General features: G+C 37.9%; 1 protein-coding gene across 3 annotated transcripts in view; it reads right to left on the bottom strand.

Moving 5' to 3' along the window:
• Positions 1-7,151: 7,151 nt before the first annotated feature.
• The window catches only part of LOC131024236 (uncharacterized), a 39,341-nt gene continuing 24,613 nt past the window's right edge, over positions 7,152-21,879 (bottom strand). The window contains exons 6-17 of one of the 3 annotated variants that reach the window (XM_057953752.1): positions 10,912-11,063; positions 10,726-10,774; positions 9,818-9,910; positions 9,525-9,628; positions 9,389-9,455; positions 9,166-9,256; positions 8,778-8,847; positions 8,579-8,674; positions 8,281-8,380; positions 8,046-8,132; positions 7,885-7,970; positions 7,152-7,492 (exon numbers count right to left, since the gene is read on the bottom strand). In XM_057953752.1, the coding sequence (XP_057809735.1) occupies positions 7,355-7,492; positions 7,885-7,970; positions 8,046-8,132; positions 8,281-8,380; positions 8,579-8,674; positions 8,778-8,847; positions 9,166-9,256; positions 9,389-9,455; positions 9,525-9,628; positions 9,818-9,910; positions 10,726-10,774; positions 10,912-11,063 (1,133 nt within the window). In that variant the 3' untranslated portion in view covers positions 7,152-7,354. Of the gene's footprint in view, positions 7,493-7,884; positions 7,971-8,045; positions 8,133-8,280; positions 8,381-8,578; positions 8,675-8,777; positions 8,848-9,165; positions 9,257-9,388; positions 9,456-9,524; positions 9,629-9,817; positions 9,965-10,725; positions 10,775-10,911; positions 11,064-21,879 lie in introns of all 3 variants that reach the window. The other 2 variants (XM_057953751.1, XR_009101699.1) reach the window with 2 other exon arrangements.

Raw genomic sequence — 21,879 nt, 5'->3', positions numbered from 1 at the left:
CACGAAATTTATAGGATATAAAAGAATATTTTAATTTTATATCTTTGTTTATTTTGGAATCTTATGAAATCCAAGATTAAATATGATATATTATTAATAAAGATCTTACCATATTTCAAAGATAGAGATCAATTTCTTTGGCAGCAAGTCAAATCTAATATTGATATATATCAATATTCAAGAGCTAATAGGATCGTGCCACGTCAGCCCTAAGCCCATAATCATGTGGGCTCTGGCCCAAAGCTTGACTCTTCCTACAACTATAAATAGGGGTCCTCATATCAGTTCTAAACACACATAAATAATTTGAGAGCTCAAGCATTGAAGGAGTAATTCACTACAACGAAGTCATCTCCAACAATCAAGGCATTCTTTGTGGAAGCAACCCAAAAGCTCAAGTCAAATCCAACGCTCGATCCAGAAATAAGGCGTAGGCCCTCTGCATCAACGTTATAAAGCCCAAAGCTCAAGGTTCAAGGCGTTCTACAAGGAAGTCAACACGTTCTTCATCAAATTCATCAAAGTCAACATTTAATTTAGAAATAAGGTGGAAGTCCTCTGGATTGACGTCATCAAATACAAATTCAAGTTCAAGTCATCAAATCAAATCCAAGGAGATCAAGAAGGCGAACTTCCCTCCAAAGATTTCAAGAAACATATCAAATTCAAATTCAAGTTCAAGTCATCAAATACAAATCCAAGGAGATCAAGAAGGCGTACTTCCCTCCAAAGATTTCAAGTAACATTTGAAGAGGATAATCAGAGAATCAAGTGGAGATTCGCAACCCGCAACAAATTCATCTCAATCCATATATTTTGGATTTGTACACATTTTTTATATTTCATTAAATTGAATACAATAAAATTTGTGTTTACAAATTTTGGCACGCCCAGTGGGACATCTCTACCTCTCATCTCTCCTCTTCACCAACAGCAACTCAAGCAAATTCTAATGGAGAACAAAGCTTCAAGTGCTGGCCTAAACATCACTTTGGAGTATATTGGTGTTATCACTCGAGGCAAAGCTATGCAATTGGGGGAGATTTTCAAGCCTGCTTCAGCAATGGAAGAGCATTCAACCGCGAGCTACTATCTTGAAGCTCCTGTCATGGTGACAAACGCTTCTACTCTGGAGGAACAAGTTGCTAGCATAGCTAAGCTTCTTGAAAGCATGAACAAGCGTATATTGGAGCAAGATGTCAAGATCTCAAAGCTCATCTTAGAGAAAGGAGAAGGAAGTCGAGTGAATGACGAAAAAGATGAAAAAAACGATGATTCAGAGTCATTCAAGAAACACCATGAAGAAAAGACGCCTCCTAAGAACATCGAAGTCTCTGCCGATGGCTTCATTCACATCAATCAACTCAAAGACTTCATCATGGGAACGGTCAAAGACAAGTTCGAAGGGACCTCGAAATCAGCATGGACGTATAGCAAGCCATATACTACAAGGATTGACTCCTTGAAGATGCCAATAGGCTACCAGCCTCCAAAGTTTCAACAATTTGATGGCAAAGACAATCCAAAGCAACATATGGCTCACTTTATGGAGACATGCAATGATGCGGGAACATATGGAGATTACTTGGTAAAACAATTTGTTCGTTCCTTGAAAGACAATGCATTTGATTGGTATGTCAACTTGGAGCCAAATTCCATCGATAGTTGGGGGCAAATGCAAAAGGAGTTCCTCAATCGATTCTATAGCACTCGAAGAACAGTGAGCATAGTTGAGCTTACAAACTCAAAACAATGGAAAGAAGAGTCAGTCATCGACTACATCAACCGATGGAGGGACTTGAGCTTAAATTGTAAAGATCAACTATCTGAAGCTTCAGCAATCGAGATGTGCATTCAAGGCATGCATTGGAGCCTTCAATACATCTTAAAAGGAATTCGACCAAATACATTTGAAAAGTTGACTACTAGAGCTCATGACATGGAGTTAAGCATGATCGCAAATAAAGTTGATGATCTACACATGCAAATGTCAGACGACTTTCAAGAAAACGAAGAAGCAAGTTATGAGGGCAAATCTCTTGAAGAAATCCCAAATGAAGATGATGAAGAAATCCCAAGTGAAGATGATGAAGAAACTTCAAATGTAACCACAAGACAATCTTCAAGTTGAAATTCATAAAGTCAAATGCTCCTTGGTAAGAGCCTAAACTATCAATTATGCTCCTTGAGAAGAGCCTAAACTATCAATTATGCTCCTTGGTAAGAGCCTAAGCTATCAAGAAGCTCCTAGACATGAGCAAAAACTATCTAAAATAATCATTCAAGTTGAAGACTCCTTGACACGAGTATAAAATGTCTACAAACTCAAATTCAAGTTGAAGACTCCTTGACATGAGTATAAAATGTCTACAAATTCAAATTCAAGTTGCATACTCCTTGACACGAGTATAAAATGTCTACAAATTCAAATTCAAGTGAAGACTCCTTGACACGAGTATAAAATGTCTACAAATTCAAGTTAAAGTGAAGACTCCTTGACACGAGTATAAAATGTCAACAAACTCAAATTCAAGTTGAAGACTCCTTGACATGAGTATAAAATGTCTACAAATTCAAATTGCATACTCCTTGACACGAGTATAAAATGTCTACAAATTCAAGTTAAAGTGAAGACTCCTTGACACGAGTATAAAATGTCAACAAACTCAAATTCAAGTTGAAGACTCCTTGACATGAGTATAAAATGTCTACAAATTCAAATTCAAGTTGCATACTCCTTGACACGAGTATAAAATGTCTACAAATTCAAATTCAAGTGAAGACTCCTTGACACGAGTATAAAATGTCAACAAACTCAAATTCAAGTTGAAGACTCCTTGACATGAGTATAAAATGTCTACAAATTCAAATTCAAGTTGCATACTCCTTGACACGAGTATAAAATGTCTACAAATTCAAATTCAAGTGAAGACTCCTTGACACGAGTATAAAATATCTACAAATTCAAGTGAAGACTCCTTGACACGAGTATAAAATGTCTACAAATTCAAGTTGAAGAATCCTTGATACGAGCATAAACTATCTTAGTTCAAATTGAAAAACTCTTGAATATGAGTATAAACTATTCACAAATTTGAATCCAAGAACTCCTTGATATGAGTATAAACTATCTAATAATTCAAAACTGTCGAGACTCGTTCATTTTCACGACAAGTCGTCCATGAACAAGTCTCGAGGGGGCATTTGTAGGCACACGGAATTTATAGGATATAAAAGAATATTTTAATTTTATATCTTTGTTTATTTTGGAATCTTATGAAATCCAAGATTAAATATGATATATTATTAATAAAGATCTTACCATATTTCAAAGATAGAGATCAATTTCTTTGGCAGCAAGTCAAATCTAATATTGATATATATCAATATTCAAGAGCCAATAGGATCGTGCCACGTCAGCCCTAAGCCCATAATCATGTGAGCTCTGGCCCAAAGCTTGACTCTTCCTACAACTATAAATAGGGGTCCTCATATCAGTTCTAAACACACATAAATAATTTGAGAGCATAAGCATTGAAGGAGAAATTCACTACAACGAAGTCATCTCCAACAATCAAGGCATTCTTTGTGGAAGCAACCCAAAAGCTCAAGTCAAATCCAACGCTCGATCCAAAAATAAGGCATAGGCCATCTGCATCAACGTTATAAAGCCCAAAGCTCAAGGTTCAAGGCGTTCTACAAGGAAGTCAACACGTTCTTCATCAAATTCATCAAAGTCAACATTTAATTCAGAAATGAGGTGGAAGTCCTCTGGATTGACGTCATCAAATACAAATTCAAGTTCAAGTCATCAAATCAAATCCAAGGAGATCAAGAAGGCGAACTTCCCTCCAAAGATTTCAAGAAACATATCAAATTCAAATTCAAGTTCAAGTCATCAAATACAAATCCAAGGAGATCAAGAAGACGTACTTTCCTCCAAAGATTTCAAGTAACATTTGAAGAGGATAATCAGAGAATCAAGTGGAGATTCGCAACCCGCAACAAATTCATCTCAATCCATATATTTTGGATTTGTACACATTTTTTGTATTTTACTAAATTGAATACAATAAAATTTGTGTTTACACGGAGATAGAGAATTTACTAATCTATGATCGTTACTGCTCTAGCGAGAGTAATTGATTAATTAAGTGATCTCTCATCATAACTGGATTAAACTGGTTAATAGGATTAATAGATTGATTATGTGGATTTAGTTAATGAATTTACTACCCTAGGATCAGTCGTTTTCATTATTTGAATTTTTCCTCTTGAAATTTTATTTGTTGCTATTTGAATTTAGCTTTAGTTAAATCTTCTTCCTATTCTGTTTGCCTGTCTACTGTGATAGTTTGTTTAGGGAGTAGTTAGAGTTATTTCGGTTATCAGTCCATGTGGATACGATACTCGGTTACTGGTTATTTGCTACAATTGCACCGTGTTAGCTGCAGTATTTTGGGCTAAGAAATTAGTGATCTTAAGAGAATCCGTCCATAGATGTCTTTAAGAACATAATTAAAAATTTTAAAGATAGTCTTGGCATAGCGGAAGCTTAGCATCTCAACCCTCGCCTCAGCTCTACCCCATCTACATCGACCTTCAACCTGAAAACATTTTAAAAATATTTGGGTTGAGTACTAATGTACTCAATGGGTAAAAGCCAACTTTTAAGCATAGCAGTTCAAATATATTTCTCGAAAAGCAAAGTTACCCAATATAATATGAAGTGATGCTTAGAAGGTTTTAAAACAAAAACCACTTCTAAGTTCACTAAATCATTTTTTTGCTAATTGAGCGTGCTATGTCGCGTACTTACGTTACTTTCGTGATCAAAGACCTCTAGCCACCGTCAGATCTATATTTGACCTCGGGTCCTGAGTCCCCGAAAGGTCGTCTAATACTTGGTGGATTTCAGGTTGTTACCTAGAGAAATCCTTCTGCTACGTTAGCACATGATGGAGATCAACCCATCGCACTACTAACCATTTGTGTACACGATTCTTGCACGACGTGTTAGGTCGGTGTAAGAACCTCGATCGAATCTATATGAGAGTATTTAACGTAGTAGTAACGCACATACTAAACATTTATGGATAACTTGCATTTTAATAATAAAGCATTCGAGCTTATTAGCTCCAATCATACATTTGGAAGAATTTCTCCACCTTGCAAGCAAAAAATCCTTGGAGAATTTCTTGAGTTCGTTGGAGAGGTAGCACCTAATCTGTCCCCTCGTTGAAGCCTATAAGATATTCTATCTCAATAGGGCCCAAAAACTTATTTTAATCTCAGTCTATAGGTGAAACTAGTTTAGTTCTAAATTAGCTTAAGCCCGAGTTTTCAAAACTTTAATAATAGAATAATTTATCATGTACACAAGTATGTAGTTATAACTTATGCTTATCATAACATGATTAATATTTAGTACATAATAAATTTCATGCAATCATAAAAAGGATATATCAAATTCCACAGCATTCAAACAAGAAGGAAAATGTTTTTAAGCCCATATCCAAGTTCAACACACTTATTCACTTAACTTAGCAAATTTTCAGAAAGTTCACTGTCAATGATGCAACTTTAAGCATTCACAATTTTTGAACCAGAACTCTCCAGGGGTTGAAATATACCTTTTTGGAAACCTCATGATGTCAGCTTTCTTCCAGAAAAAGCCGTTCTTAAAAATTCAAAGTGGTTTGATAGATATAGCGTTTTTTCCCAAAGTCTACTAAAACTGTCAAGTTTTGACAACAGTTTTAAGAACAATTTTTAAAAATAGCAAATCTCCTTGAAAACTTCTGAAATTTTGCAGAGACCTTCACATGACATCCTAATGTTCCCAGAAATTGTTAAACTAGAAAATATACCACGTTTGCTTGGCAAATAAAATGTTGAACACTAGGGTCTCAACAGTGAATTTTCTGTTCGAAACTTATAATTTGAATAACTAGTTTTCCTCTTCATAACTCAACATCATCACCATCAAGAACATCATATAACTTCAAGAATGATATCAAAGTTCAATCTATGCTTTAGAAACCCTAGGTTGCCACCTTTGAAGAACTCTTTGAAGAACTCTCTCTCTCTCTCTGTACTTAGTGGATCAAAGGGGTGCGAAAATGGAGAAGGGAGGGTTGCCACCTTCTTCATTTATAGAGGAAATATGGATGACACAAGCTACACCTTGCCTAGATAGGAGGGTTGCAAGTCCACTATTACTAGAATTGTTCTCATGTCTTCATTCTCCTATAGAAGGTTACTCTCATCTTGTCTTCTTACTTGAAATAAGAGTGCAGCATGTGGCTCTTCCTAATACTTGTTCTAGGTTGATATCACATCTTCTCTTTTTCCAACAACTTTGTCTTTCTTCCCTACACATATATCTATGTAGGAACACTTACATGGGAGACCTACAATCTGTACCTATGATTGTGGTGATGTATATACCTATATGATCTTTATCCACTAGTTAAAAGCATTCATCTTGGATTTTGTTAGATTTATTAGTACTACTATAACAACTTATCTAGAACATGAATAATTAGTGATTTTCACATGATGCATATAATTGAATAAATCCATGTAAGATTGTTTGAAAATACATATTGATTTCAAAATAATAGATTTTCGAATTAAACTCTTGTTCGAAAGATATAAGAATGAATTCATTTCGGGCGCAAAATTACTTAATAGTTAGACTAAGATTTCGATTTCCTATAATTTAATAATAAAAAGTTCGGGATATTACAATTAATTAAATGATTGTTTGGTCATTTTTATTAAGAAAGAAATGTTTCTACAAATTTCTAATGACGAGTTTATCAATCACTTTCAAGAAATGGAGACTCGTTGAAAAATAAATTAGATAATCAATTTTTGTAAATTAATTTAATATTTTGAAGTGTATGACTTGAAAATTGAACAATGTTTCAAGATATACTACATTTAACAATATTAAGTATTTATTAGGTTTATAATTATGCAACCCCCAAATTCAAAATCTTGGATCCACCACTCTCTCCCTCGATGCGATTCGTATTTAGACTATCCTAGTGAAGTTCTTACGGAGACATACTGCACTTCGATTAAACAAAGAAATTGCTTATGCAAGTAGTTTTTTTTATTTATTTTTTTTGACAACATGCTTATGCAAGTAGTTAATTCATAGAATAACAAGTTGTTACAAGCCACTTTAGTCCATTTATCGAGTTTCACTTTATCAATACACTCGAGAAGGTCAAGTACAGACCTAGTATATTTTTCTCTCTACACAAATTTTTAAATTATCTCAAAAAGAATATGCATTGGACTGAGAAAATTCATATAAAGCCGGAGGTTGATACGGCTACTCCTAAGTTGCATTGTAGCATTTCACGGTCCCAACCAAAGCAAGAGACTCCTCCAGTGCTTTCAGAAGATGGTCTGGGTGATCTTCAAGACGCGCATACCCATAGTCCGACTGCAACGAGCTAAGAACCCTCCCAACTATCTAGAGGAGGATTGAAAAGGTTTCAGCAATGAGATTCACATGTTTTCAGCTAGAACAAACTCGAAAAAGAAAGAAGTTTTAGGGTGCGTTCTTTTTGGTTGTAAATTTATCTTAGAAAAATGAAGGATAAACAAAATTTCACCCTTTAAATCCTTCTTTTCTTTTCCCACATTTCCTACTTGACCCTTACTCATTCCTCATTCACACTACAAAGGATGGATAATATTATCACACCTGTAGTGTGAATGAGGAATGAGTAAGGGTCAAGTAGGAAATGTGAGAAAAAAAAGAAGGATTTAAAGGGTGAAATTTTATTTATCTTTCATTTTCCCATGATAAATTTACAATCAAAGATAATGCAGTCTTAGTGAAAAAGTGAAAAATTAAGTTACCTTTCGTGCATAGCCACCAAAAGCTACTCCACTTATCAAAGCATGTGATGTTTCAGGTGAGTCGTTGAGAGGCACCTTCGAATCATCTGCATTAGATCCCGTAAAACTTAAAGAGAAGGCTATTTCTACCAAACTAAACAGCGTTGTTAGTAGTTTAGTACCGAAAATGGATGTGGTTTGAAATAGCCTTTCCTTTTTTAGCCCCTCAACCGTGTGAGCATTTGCACCGCCAGCTAGTTGAAGAAAACCTACAACATCATTTTCATGATAGTGTTCGACGAAGATATTGGAAGTGTTTGTATCTCTTCTTGAAAAAAAGTACTATTTCACGAAAAAAGAAGATATTTTCAAAAATATTTACAAGTGCACGGAAATAGAATAGCAAGGTCACCAAACCTTTTGGCTTGTCTTCGAGAGAGGCTAAATGTAGAGCAAATTTGATTGCTTCCCTCGTTGTGCCTCGACCAATATCTCCGCTCATAGGGCGGCCATCCAACTACAGTTAGCATGAGCAAGAATGTGAAACTTTCTTTTATAGTTTCCTATTCCATATCCCATTTCATGAGACGATAGTTCTTTTTAAATTATTCCAAAATATCCAAACACGGATTAGGAACACCAATTGTGGACCAAAGGACCTCAACTCGTTTGTGTGTGTGTGTGTGGGAGGGGGCAGGATTTACGACACTGGAACCTGCCATAAATTGAGGCAATGGAGGTTCGCCTTCATTGTTGTGTACATAGAATCCATTGCAGGTATAGTCGACTCCCCCAAGTCAGGCAAGCTAACCTGCAATTACACATACACACACACCCAAAAACGGCAACTAAATATTTTTGTCTTGTTATATTCTGATATTCAAAATGTGGTCAAGAAAGAACAATTCACCCACAGCGACAAGCCTCAGCTTGTGAATGGAATCTCCCAGACCATCCCAGAGTTCTTGGAATGACTCTGCCTGCCTACAAACAATCACTACATTAACTAACAGAATTTAATACACTGATAACATATAACAGAGATGAAACATAAGTATTGTTTTTTCCTTTTTTTCCTTCTTATAGAGTAGAAACAGATGATTCATGTAAGGAAAAAGTCCGTATTAAGTTTCTAAATGCAGGTAGGCAGTAGTTGAATACTAATGCATCCTCACTCCTTTCTTGGGAACTCAATAATTCCGTCGACTTCTAAGCCTGAATCATACTTCAACCTTACGAACAACAAAATTACTTGAACACCGTAGAGAACAATTAGTTTGACCCTGACGTGCAAGGAAGTACCTTCCACTAGTGTGAATTTCAATTGCATCGACTTCATCCCGTTGCAGAAGTTCGGCGGTAGCAGTAACATCTCGTACGTATGTAATTGCTCCTGCCTCAATAGACTAAACATAAGTATCGCAAAGCAAATATAGCAACAAATTTGGTGAAAATAACAGTACGATTGGTAAAGAATTAGACGAGAATGATATTTGAAAGTATATGCCGGAACAAAGAGCCTTACTTATATTATCATATGGGCAGATTGGTAAGCAACGACCACAACCATAACATCGTTCAGCTAAGACGCCCTAGTTGGAACAATAAATATAAAGCAAGGATCTGAACACATAAAAAATTAAGAAAAATCGTAAACAAACCTTGGATAGATCAGCTTTGCTCGAGTTTGAGAAGATTGCATCAGCAGGGCAAACATTCTCACACGGCCTCAAGCAATCCAGTGGACAATCATCTGGATTGAATTCTGGCAAAATATCGAGTAAGCCTCACATAAAAAGTTCATTTTTAGTGTAGCACTCACATACATAAATAATGAAGTCAACTTAGAAATATTGCAAATAATCCGTTACTTTGTATTCTAAATATCATTATCATACAATCACTAAAACACATAAACATGTACAAGTTCCACAGCTCAGAGTGAAGAGAATACCAGCTTTACGAAAATGCAAATCTTCACCATCATTCACACTGATCATCACCCATGGCCTTCGTATGGGAAGAATACATCTTGCTGCTTCAATTCCTTCATTTACAGCATTGATGACAGATGCCTCAGCCGCACAATCAATGCAGTCAACTATGACACCACACGAGAGCAATGCCCTATTTTTAGAAGTCGTTCCAAATGACATAATCCGACACCACATTTTACATTACTTGAACCTAGGCTACCATTCCACTTCAGTTCCAAAAGATTGAGATGGATGCTCCAAAATAGGATGAAAATCGACAAAATTTCAGAAAGTTGACACTATTCGACGAGTTACACAACCTAGAATTTTCTAGAATAAGAAGACTAGCATACTAGAACGGCTCAAATAAATAGTAATTTGATTTACTAAAAGCTCAAACTATTTCAGCGCGGCAAATGTTGGGAGATAGCAACTTTCATACTGCCTCTACCCCTCAAATATAATTCCCTTCCCTTTTTGGCGCATATAAAGAAAATGTACTTGAAAATGTAAAACTGACACAATTTTCCTATACCATTATTTACATCCAAAATCAAATAACCTTAATTTAAGCACCACTATATTAAGGCAAATGAAAATTTAATGCACCTTTATTAATGAAAATAAACTAAAACTTTTAGAATGAATGAAAACTGAATAAGGAACTATTTACTATCATTGTTAGTTCCAAAATTTAATCATTAAACAAGTATACAGACTCCAAAAATAATTATCCTAGAATTTCCTCTCCACATCTACAAATTACAACATTACCAAAATAGAAAAACTTAAACCTGTAAACAATACCGGTCATTTTATTTGTTTTAAACCTGTAAACTATAGCAATTGACAAAAACTTGTATAGCATAAATTTGGATTGTTATACCTCCAGCAAGAGTGTAAACCAGAGACAAATTCCTGATATCAGTTACGTCCTACATCACATATAAAAAAATAATATTTTATAAAAAGAGAGTTATAAATCCATCCATAATAATTTTATCTAAATTTTAGGTACTATGTGTCATGATGATTGTAAAATTCAAATAAATGTTGTGATTTGACAAAATACCTCAAAGCTAGCCCCACAAATGAGCTTAACCCAATTTCCCATGTGTAGAGATGCAAGAGGAGAAGTGATGGTTGAAGGAATTCCAGTTTTTGTGATCAATTCTTGTACCTGTGCAATGCCCCCAACATTCTTGCTTTTTGCATGGTGCTCACCTGTGGATAAACAAGCATGATAATAATTAGATAAGTTTTTCATTGCTATCGTATAGAGAGAAGGGGAGAGACATGAAAGGTGTGGGGACAGAGAAGCCCAGCAGCTGAGAGACATGGCCAAGAAAATGGAAGGATTTTTGCTTCTGAGAAAGAACACTGGAGTCCGGAGTACAACAAAAATCACGAAGAATGGTAGTTTGTAATTTCAAATTGAGGATAAAATAATTTATTTTCACAAGATAAAACATAAATATATCCATACTTAAAAGATACTAGTAAGTTTTACGCCCCGTCTCAATTCAATTCGTCGTATTTCTTTATTTGAACCCATTTTAATAAGCCATTTTTCAAAATAAAAAATAACACATAAATAATAATCTTTATATAACTCGTTATTTACACTTAATGTCGTTGACTCATTGTGATCCACACATAATTATCACTCCTTTTATTTGAAAAATAATATCTTTAATTTTTCTCTTCTATTTTTTTAACAAATATGTTCTTAAAAAAATATTTTCTCTCTTTTATTTTATTATAAATTATTCGTTTATTAACATTCGTGTCCAAGTCATGTGGCCTATTAAATTGGGACGGAGAGAGTACTTATTATGACTATTTTATCTTTATATCAATTTAAATTTAGATTATATTTTAATTTATTAATTACTCCCTCCGTTCACAAATGATAGTCATTTTTTTGTCATTTTGGGACGTCCACGAAAATTAGTTCATTTTCAATTTTAAAAACTTTCTATCATATGGTGGACTCTCTCTCCACTCACAATACAATTATTATCATTGTTAACACTACTTTTTAAGTAGGGCCCTCCTTCACTCTCAATACAATCAACTATTTTTATTGAAATATGTGTCGTTCCGTTCTAGGATTATTTTTTGTGGACGGTAGGAGTATGACCATTAGATGATAACCATAATGCCATCGCCAACCGTAGCGCTGGGTAAATCAACCACCACTATTGATAGTGCAATTCACAAATCGACACCACCACTACTAATGATCCACCATCGTCATCGCCACCGCCACCAATCCTAGATCCACCACCAACAACAACAACAATCTACAAATCCACCATAGCCACAGCCACTAATACACAGATCCACCACCATCACTATACATACTTGATGTGAATGCTCGATCGAGCGGTTGAAGGTCGAGCAATAGTTTAAACTCAATACTCGACGCTTGAACTACAACTCAACATTCAGTGCTTAAACTATTGCTCGACACTCGACTCTCTATCGATCTGATACCTTTCTGTCACACTCCAGTTCCTGAAAGAATAACTTGAATCGAGGTGCAACTAAATAAAAGGGTAAACATTAAAAAACCTATTTGACTTGAATAAATAAGAAATTAAGTTCGTTTCAATTGGAAAAAGAAAGACATCGAACTATATGAGTCAACCAACAACATAATTAAAACTTTATGATCATAAGTTTGGTTCCATATTTCTAATAACCAACATTCATTAATATAATACTAAAAGCTACGAGTTGAAGTTCGACAAATAAGTCATTCCACGTATAAACATAGAAGTCTTAATTATGTTTAGGGAAAACGAAAGACAGATAAAACCTAGTTACAACGGAAGTCAAATGCACCTCAATTCTCAATTCTACCCCATCAGCATCAACCAATCAACCAGAAAATATTTGAGCTGACCACTAATGTACTCGACGGGCATGCATTTCTAAAACACTTCAGATTTTCATTAAGACAGTTTATTCGATCATTCATAACATGACATAGAAAAAGGTTTCAAATTGAAAAGCACTTTTAAGTATGTAAAAGTATTTCATTCATTTGTGGTACCATTGTCACATTCTTTTATTATTCGCTTTAATCCTAAACTTGTAGCCACAGATGGATCATTTTTTTTCATTCATTAATCTCAAGATGTAACTCAGGCAGACCATACACTGAAACACATGTTTTGAAGCATGTCTAGCAAAGCTGTAATGACCCGCTCTTTTATATATATATTAAATCAGTAATGCGTGTTTATTATTTATCGCCAGTCAATGAAACCCGAATATTATCCTGATATGAATTCAGCTTATGATCCTGAATTTATATTGTTAAAGCAGTCAATGATGTTATTTCAAAAGTTATAACTGACTTAGCGAAGTCATGTTATTTATTAAGCGAGATGGAACTAGATATTGTTATTTATATAATTACTTAAGTCGAGGATTATTTTTCGACTCGTGAGTTAATTAACTCTTCTGATTTAATTTAGATATTAGAACGATGAATGAAATAAATCTACTGATTTAATTTAGATTCATATTACAGTTACAGAATCACCGGGACATATGAATATACTTCATTTATTCACCACCATCTCATTTCTTTCAAACTTTACAAACTCTTACTCACAACCAACTTTCGTTCCTACCTTCCTAATTACCCCATAATCTAGCAATTGCATAAAGAAAAGAAAAGAAAAGAGAAAGAAGGAAAAGAAGAAGGGAAGAAAGCGTGGGCTGCAAGAGCAGCCACTGCTGCCCCCCCCCATTTTTCCCCTACAGCACCTACACCATCACTTCTTTTACACCTCCTGCTGCCAAGTACAGCATGAGTCATTCAGCCACCCTATCTCTGCACCTTTTAGCTAGCATACTCAAGTGTGCAGCAACAACTCTCCCTCCACTTAGTCTCAACTCCAGCGGAGGACACCACATTCTCTATCACTTTTCTATCACCAAGAGCTTTTTCCAAAGAGCATAGAAGCCTCCACTTCGTTCAGCCAAGTTCTCAAGGTAAGCCTTGCTTTAATGCCCCACCTTCTTCCATTGATCACCTGCAATTACTGAAACAACAACACCAATTTTCAGTTCCAGTTCATTCGACACGCCGTATCCGAAAAGCAAGATAAAACATTCATTCATTTCTCTGCCAAACTTTAAGTTCAGTCGTTCCAGTTCATTTAACTCAGCAACAACAGCCAACCAACATTTATACTTCAAGGTATTTTATACTATCCCAGTTCATTCTCTCAACATACGCATCTCACACCCTCGAGCATGATATGTTTATGCATATGAAATCAAACTCCACAGACAAAAAGAAAGAGAACACTGTTAGGAACCTTGTGAATATCCTAACCCTTGTTTTGATGATACCAAAATTCATTGGACTTAAATGTAATAGACTAGAATCGTTTTGAACTCAAGTGTTAGAGTTCGTTTCTAGTTTAGCTTGCGGTGTCGAAGACTGAAGACTGAAGACTGCAGATACCAACTGAAGTATCAATTGAAGAATCAGTTGAAGACTGGTTATTTAATGCGCGCAATAGACTGATACTAAAGTCAAGTATCAGTTGAACATTCCTCCTATGACTGATCTTCCAACGTTCAGAGGAAGCCACGTACGCACAAGTACAGCCGCATTAAATGCAGAGATCTCAGAATATCTTATCTCTGCAGAGGTCATTCCTATCTGGTGGTAACTTTTCAGAGACGTCACATCTCCTGTCCATCAAAGAGAGCCGTTTCCACACAGACAAGGGACCTCGAAGATTGAAGCCTCAGCCCAAATTCGAATTTCTCTCATTAAACCCGATTAATTATGAAGTTATAAAGTGAATAAGCCGAAGTATTTATTTATTTTCTATCGACCACGAGGAGCGGGATTTATTTAATTGGCAGGATTAGAACACCCTGAAGAGAACGGATTAATTAGTAGTTAATTACTTGGCCTCTTGAGACAGAACCTAGATGGTCATGTTTTAAATCCGACAGCCTGGATTAATAGCAGAACTTCCCCAATTATTATTTCAGAATAATAGTTCATGCATACGAGATTCATGCATAGTTAAATTACGCATTCTCATTTAATTGAGAATTTTCCCTCGATTTAAAGTCTTACGTTATTTTCTCGGATTAAAGGTCGAGCGCAAGAATAACAGTTCGTCAAGGAGTCGCTAATCTGTAGCAAAGCTTTGCTATCAGGTGGGTTTACTTTCATGTATATCAAATGAGTTTAATGTTATATTTGAACAAGTTATTTCGTTGCATAATCTTTGACCTGAAAATCATTTCAACTGTTGTCTTGCCATAAATGTTTCAATTTTGGTATGGTATCTATCTGATGTGTTATGTAATCGAATTCGGATCCTGAGCAGTTGATTGCTATCCTGCCAGGGCTAGTGTACACGTGTGACCGTGAGTCATTGAGCGGGTTGGCCGGTCAGGTGTCCGTGAGAGGTGGCCACCTCTCCGGCACGAAATTCCAAATATGATAGATTACAAGAGAACTTAGTCTGCAGACGAACTTTAAGAATCACAAATGAATTTAGTAAGCTTGGGCCTTTTTAGCGAAAAACCGCCTTGTTGTACTGTTTATGATGGCATGACAATTTACAACTTTACGAAGCATGTTATATTTCATTATAGGCATATGTGCCCACTAAGTACCTTTTTACTCAGCCCTGCGTATATTTCTAAATGTGCAGGTTGAGCAGTAGCCGATGGTGATGAAGTGACGAGCGGGATCTTCTTTTGTCTCGATGTTATATGTTTTGAAGAACTCTTGGGTGTCTTCATACATATTATCAGAAACCTTATTACTTCTGCTGCGTACTCAAAGAAGTCTTATGTTATTCTGACTAAAGTCGGAGATATCCGAACTTACTAGTTTTATTTAATCATTGCAACTAAACCTTCGACATATATATATATATATATATATATATATGTTTCCTTCGTTATCAATGAAAACGCACGATCATTCTCTATTTATTCACTCCTCTTTTCTACTCCCGCTTCTTATCTCCCTCCCTTAGTCATGGTTTCCCGGTTTAATTATCCTTAATTAAGTCCGGTCGTGACAGAGTGGTATCAGAGCAGTTCAATTGCTCTGAACTCAAGAGTTAACTAATTTTTCCTAGTATGATTACTAGTATGAAAGAGTCAGTCGACAAAAGCTCAACACTTCATCACATCGCCATGCTCAACAAGGGAAACAAACTAGCAGAAACACAGTTACTTTTTTCTGCAGGTTGAAGTGATATGTAAGCTACAAGAAAGGGAAATCAAACGAGAAATCGACAAAAAAAATACAATGTGGAGTAAAGAAAGGTGTCACACACGAGATAGTGACACGGGCGTAGATCTTCGTTCAGATTATTCACGCGAGGTGGAACATCGATTCGACTATTGCCTTAACCAATGTATAGTGGGAACACTTCTCATGGCAATGAGAGTGTATTACATAGTTTGAAAGCTGTGACATAGCGGAGTTACCTCTTTTCAAAACCCTAGTTAGTACTAGTTGCGGCAAGTCATCCATTATGTTATCCAACTGTTTACTTGAGTTGAGCATGAGTAGAGTTCGAGGAATAAGAGCGATGTTAGTAATGATTGAACGTTTTGATTATGTTTAGTGTGCTAACACCTTGTGTATTGACTCATTAGAATGCCACCGAAACGAGGGCGTCCGAGAGGAGGGGGAAGGATTCCCCGGAATGATGAGAGAGGCCCAGAAGCAGGGCCAGAACATGAAATAGTTCAACCACCTGTACCGCCAGAACGGAGGATTGAGGAGCTATTCTTGCGACAGAACCCACCTACCTTCAACGGGACAGGAGACCCGGCAGAAGCTGAGACTTGAGTACGCGCTATTGAGCGCATTTTCAACTTCCTGCGCTGCACTGATCAAGAGCGCCTGACTTGTATGTCCTTTCAGTTGACTGGGTCAGCTGATTTCTGGTGGGAAGCAAGGATGAAAACGATGACAGCAGAGCAGTTAGAAAACCTAACTTGGGAACAATTCAAAGCCGGTATATATGACAAGTATATACCCAAGAGCTACCGCAAGAAGAAAGAAGCTGAATTTTACAATCTCAAACAAGGAAAGATGTCGGTAACTCAATACGACATGATGTTCTGCGATATGTCTAGATTTGCGCCGGAACAAGTTGACACGGATGAAAAGATGGCTGAAAAGTTTTGTGCCGGTCTGAGGCACGAGATTAGGATAGCTTTGGCAAGCCACGGAGGATTGTCCTACACTGAGTCGCTCAGCCGAGCGTTAGACATTGAGGCAGCCATGCCAGGAGAAAGACCTGCAACTGTACCTACGCCAGCACCTCCACATGATCAAAATCATAATCAGAATTTCAAAGGAAAAAAGAGATGGGACAACAGTAACCCGAACGAAGGCGAGAATGGGCCATGGCAGGGACAGGCCTTCCAGTCACAGGGCTATGGAAGCCAGAACGCACCGAAACAGATGGGAAATAACCAACAGAGGACCCCACCTTGCCCCAAGTGTAACAAAAATCACGAGGGAATCTGTAAGGCTGGCAGTGATAGCTGCTATAACTACAACCAAAGAGGGCACTACGCCAATCGGTGCCCGAATAAGCAACACAGAACGGGTTCAAAGCCAAACCCACCGATTCAGGCTCCGCACCTACGAGCAATCCAAGCTTATCCTCAACCAAACCCAGGGCAACAACCGCCACAGTATCAGCAGCCCCAGTTTCAGCAGTTACAGCAGTATCAGCCACAACAGCAACAGCTGTATCAGCAACAGCCTCGTCAACAACAGAAACAACAGGGAGGGCCTCGTGATGCTAGAGCTTATGCTATAGGGCAAAAGCAGCCCGAGAACAACCAGGGAAACCTGGCAGGTATGGGCATGCTACTCAATACCCCTGTCATACTTCTGTTTGATACGGGCGCATCACATACTTTTATTGCAAGTGCATGTGTTGACACCTTAAGATTAAGAACTGAAAAGGCTGATCGGGAGTTGAATATATCATCACCAATAGGAGGGATGACAACAGTAGAACATGTGTGCTTGAATCTAGAACTGAACTTAGGATCACTCAAGATTGTAGTGAACAACTCATATGTTATACCGATGGGAGATGTGGATATAATCCTAGGAATGGACTGGCTAGCCGAGAACTACGCCACCATCCTTTGTAACGAAAGACGAATATCTTTTCGACCCCCAGGAAGGGAGCCGACGCACTTTCACGGAATCAGCATGGAAAGGAGAAAGATGATCATCTCCGCCCTACAAGCAACGAAAATGATGAAGAAAGGATACCCAGCTTACCTCGTATACTTGCACGGAGAACCGGGAACCGAGAAGAGCATAGAAGATGTAACAATTGTACGGGACTTTTCAGACGTATTTCCGGAGATTCTGCCAGGGCCACCACCGGACAGACAAATTGAGTTTACCATTGATTTGGAGCCCGGGGCAGCCCCCATTTCAAAGGCACCGTACCGGATGGCCCCTAAGGAGCTGGAGGAACTCAAGATACAACTTCAAGAACTTCTGGACCTTGGATTTATTAGGCCAAGTGTATCACCTTGGGGCACACCCATACTTTTCGTGAAGAAAAAGGATGGCACATTGCGAATGTGCATAGACTACAGAGAGTTGAATAAAGTAACACTCAAGAACAAGTATCCCTTGCCAAGGATAAATGACCTCTTTGACCAGCTCAAGGGAGCAAGTGTGTTTTCAAAGATTGATTTGCGATCTGGTTATCACCAGTTGAAGATTCGTCCAGAAGACGTACCTAAGACGGCCTTTCGAACTAGATATGGCCACTATGAGTTTGTGGTTGTGACATTCGGGCTAACCAACGCACCAGCCGTATTTATGGACCTCATGAATAGAGTTTTCCATCCATACTTAGACAAATTTGTCTTAGTATCGTAGATGACATCTTGATATACTCGAAGAACGAGAAGGACCATGAAGAACATCTGAGAATTATCCTAGAGACGTTGAGGACGGAGCGCCTTTATGCCAAATTCAGCAAGTGCGAGTTTTGGCTCAGCGAAGTCACGTTTTTAGGGCATATTGTGTCATCGGAAGGGATCAAAGTGGACCCTGAAAAAGTACAAGCAGTGCGAGAGTGGAGATCGCCTACTAACCCTGATGAGATAAGAAGTTTCTTAGGATTGGCAGGTTACTATCGGAGATTCATTGAAGGATTTTCTAAAATCGCAAGACCAATGACGCAATTACTCAGAAAAGGGATAAAGTTTTCTTGGACAGATGAGTGCGAAAAGAGCTTCCAAGAACTCAAGGAAAAGTTTACTACGGCACCAGTGTTAGTTGTTCCAACAGTTGACGAGGAATACGTGATCTACACGGATGCGTCCAAAAATGGACTTGGTTGCGTACTAATGCAGGAAGGAAAAGTGATAGCGTACGCATCGCGCCAACTTAGACCACATGAACTGAATTACCCGACTCATGATCTGGAGTTAGCTGCAGTGGTGCACGCACTGAAGATTTGGAGACATCACCTATATGGAGTTAGGTGTGAGATATTCACAGACCACAAAAGCTTGAAATACTTTTTCGAGCAAAAGGACCTCAACATGAGACAGAGGAGATGGCTCGAACTAGTGAAAGATTATGACTGCGGTATTAACTACCACCCAGGCAAGGCCAACGTAGTGGCTGATGCATTGAGTCGTAAGACTCAATCTAAATTGGGATCTCTCATCACTCGAGAGACGGAGCTCATAAGGGAATTTAGCAAAATGAGCATAGAAGTGGTTAAACCACCAGGGACGATAGCAAGCGTTGTTGCAACGATACCTAGCTTGAGAAAGATGATTGTAGAAGCACAAAGAGAGGATGAGAAAATGGAGAAGCTACGAGAAGCGATAAGGAAAGGAGACCTCAAGAATTACCAAGAAGCATCGGATAATGCAATCTTCTTTGAGGGAAGCATATGCATTCCCCACGATGATGAACTTAAGGATAAAATCATGAGCGAGGCTCACGATACCCCTTATACTGCCCACCCCGAGTACTAAGATGTATTAAGACCTAAAGAAACAGTTTTGGTGGGAAGGCATGAAGAGAGACATAGCGTCATTCGTAGAGAGATGCCTGGCATGCCAGCAGGTGAAGGCCTTACACCAAAGGCCATATGGAAAACTACAACCGTTGGAAATTCTAGAATGGAAGTGGGAACACATCGCAATGGATTTTGTGACCAGTATGCCCAAAACAAATAGAGGAAACACTGCCATTTGGGTAATAGTGGATCGACTCACAAAGTGTGCTCATTTTATACCAATACCGATCACACACGGGTCAGACAAGGTAGCTCAGTTGTATGTGCAAAAGATTGTACGCTTACACAGTGTACCCGTGTCGATTACTTCAGACCGAGACTCAAAGTTTACATCTAGATTTTGGATGAGTTTGCAGAAAGAGTTAGGCACGAGGCTAAATTTTAGCACCGCCTTCCACCCGCAGACAGATGGGCAGTCGGAAAGGACAATTCAGACTCTCGAGGACATGTTAAGAACAGTGGTGTTAGACAGGGGTGGAAGTTGGGAATCAGTGTTGCCACTGATCGAGTTTGCCTACAACAATGAATTAAATTTACTGATTTAATTTAGATTCATATTACAGTTACAGAATCACCGGGACAATTGAATATACTTCATTTATTCATCACCATCTCATTTCTTTCAAACTTTACAAACTCTTACTCACAACCAACTTCCGTTCCTACCTTCCTAATTACCCCATAATCTAGCAATTTCATAAAGAAAAGAAAAGATAAAGAAGGAAAAGAAGAAGGGAAGAAAGAGTGGGCTGCAAGAGCAGCCACTGCTGCCCCCCCCCCTTTTCCCCTACAGCACCTACACCATCACTTCTTTTACACCTCCTGCTGCCAAGTACAGCAGGAGTCATTCAGCCACCCTATCTCTGCACCTTTTAGCTAGCATACTCAAGTGTGCAGCAACAACTCTCCCTCCACTTAATCTCAACTCCAGCGGAGGACACCACATTCTCTATCACTTTTCTGTCACCAAGAGCTTTTTCCAAAGAGCATAGAAGCCTCCACTTCGTTCAGCCAAGTTCTCAAGGTAAGCCTTGCTTTAATGCCCCACCTTCTTCCATTGATCACCTGCAATTACTGAAACAACAACACCAATTTTCAGTTCCAGTTCATTCGACACGCCGTATCCGAAAAGTAAGATAAAACATTCATTCATTTCTCTGCGAAACTTTAAGTTCAGTCGTTCCAGTTCATTTAACTCAGCAACAACAGCCAACCAACATTTATACTTCAAGGTATTTTATACTATCCCAGTTCATTCTCTCAACATACGCATCTCACACCCTCGAGCATGATATGTTTATGCATATGAAATCAAACTCCACAGACAAAAAGAAAGAGAACACCGTTGGGAACCTTGTGGAATATCCTAACCCTTGTTTTGATGATACCAAAATTCATTGGACTTAAATGTAATAGACTAGAATCGTTTTGAACTCAAGTGTTAGAGTTCGTTTCTAGTTTAGCTTGCGGTGTCGAAGATTGAAGACTGAAGACTGAAGAACGAAGACTGAAGACTGAAGACTACAGATACCAACCGAAGTATCAATTGAAGAATCAGTTGAAGACTGATTATTTAATGCGCGCAATGGACTGATACTAAAGTCAAGTATCAATTGAACATTCCTCCTATGACTGATCTTCCAACGTTCAGAGGAAGCCACGTACGCACAAGTACAGCCGCATTAAATGCAGAGATCTCAGAATATCTTATCTCTGCAGAGGTCATTCCTATCTGGTGGTAAGTTTTCAGAGACGTCACATCTCCTGTCCATCAAAGAGAGCCGTTTCCACACAGACAAGGAACCTCGAAGATTGAAGCCTCAGCCCAAATTCGAATTGCTCTCCAACGGAAGAAATCTTTAGGACGATTTACGCCAACGGATCTATTCAAGAGTTCTCCTACAAATAGCGCTCGAGGATCACTTCAACCTTCACCGATTCAA

This window comes from Salvia miltiorrhiza, chromosome 5 (assembly GCF_028751815.1).
Source record: "Salvia miltiorrhiza cultivar Shanhuang (shh) chromosome 5, IMPLAD_Smil_shh, whole genome shotgun sequence".
In the NCBI taxonomy this organism is placed as follows: domain Eukaryota; kingdom Viridiplantae; phylum Streptophyta; class Magnoliopsida; order Lamiales; family Lamiaceae; genus Salvia; species Salvia miltiorrhiza.
Note: the sequence above shows the minus strand (reverse complement) of the source record. Positions and strands in the feature narration are given on the sequence as shown.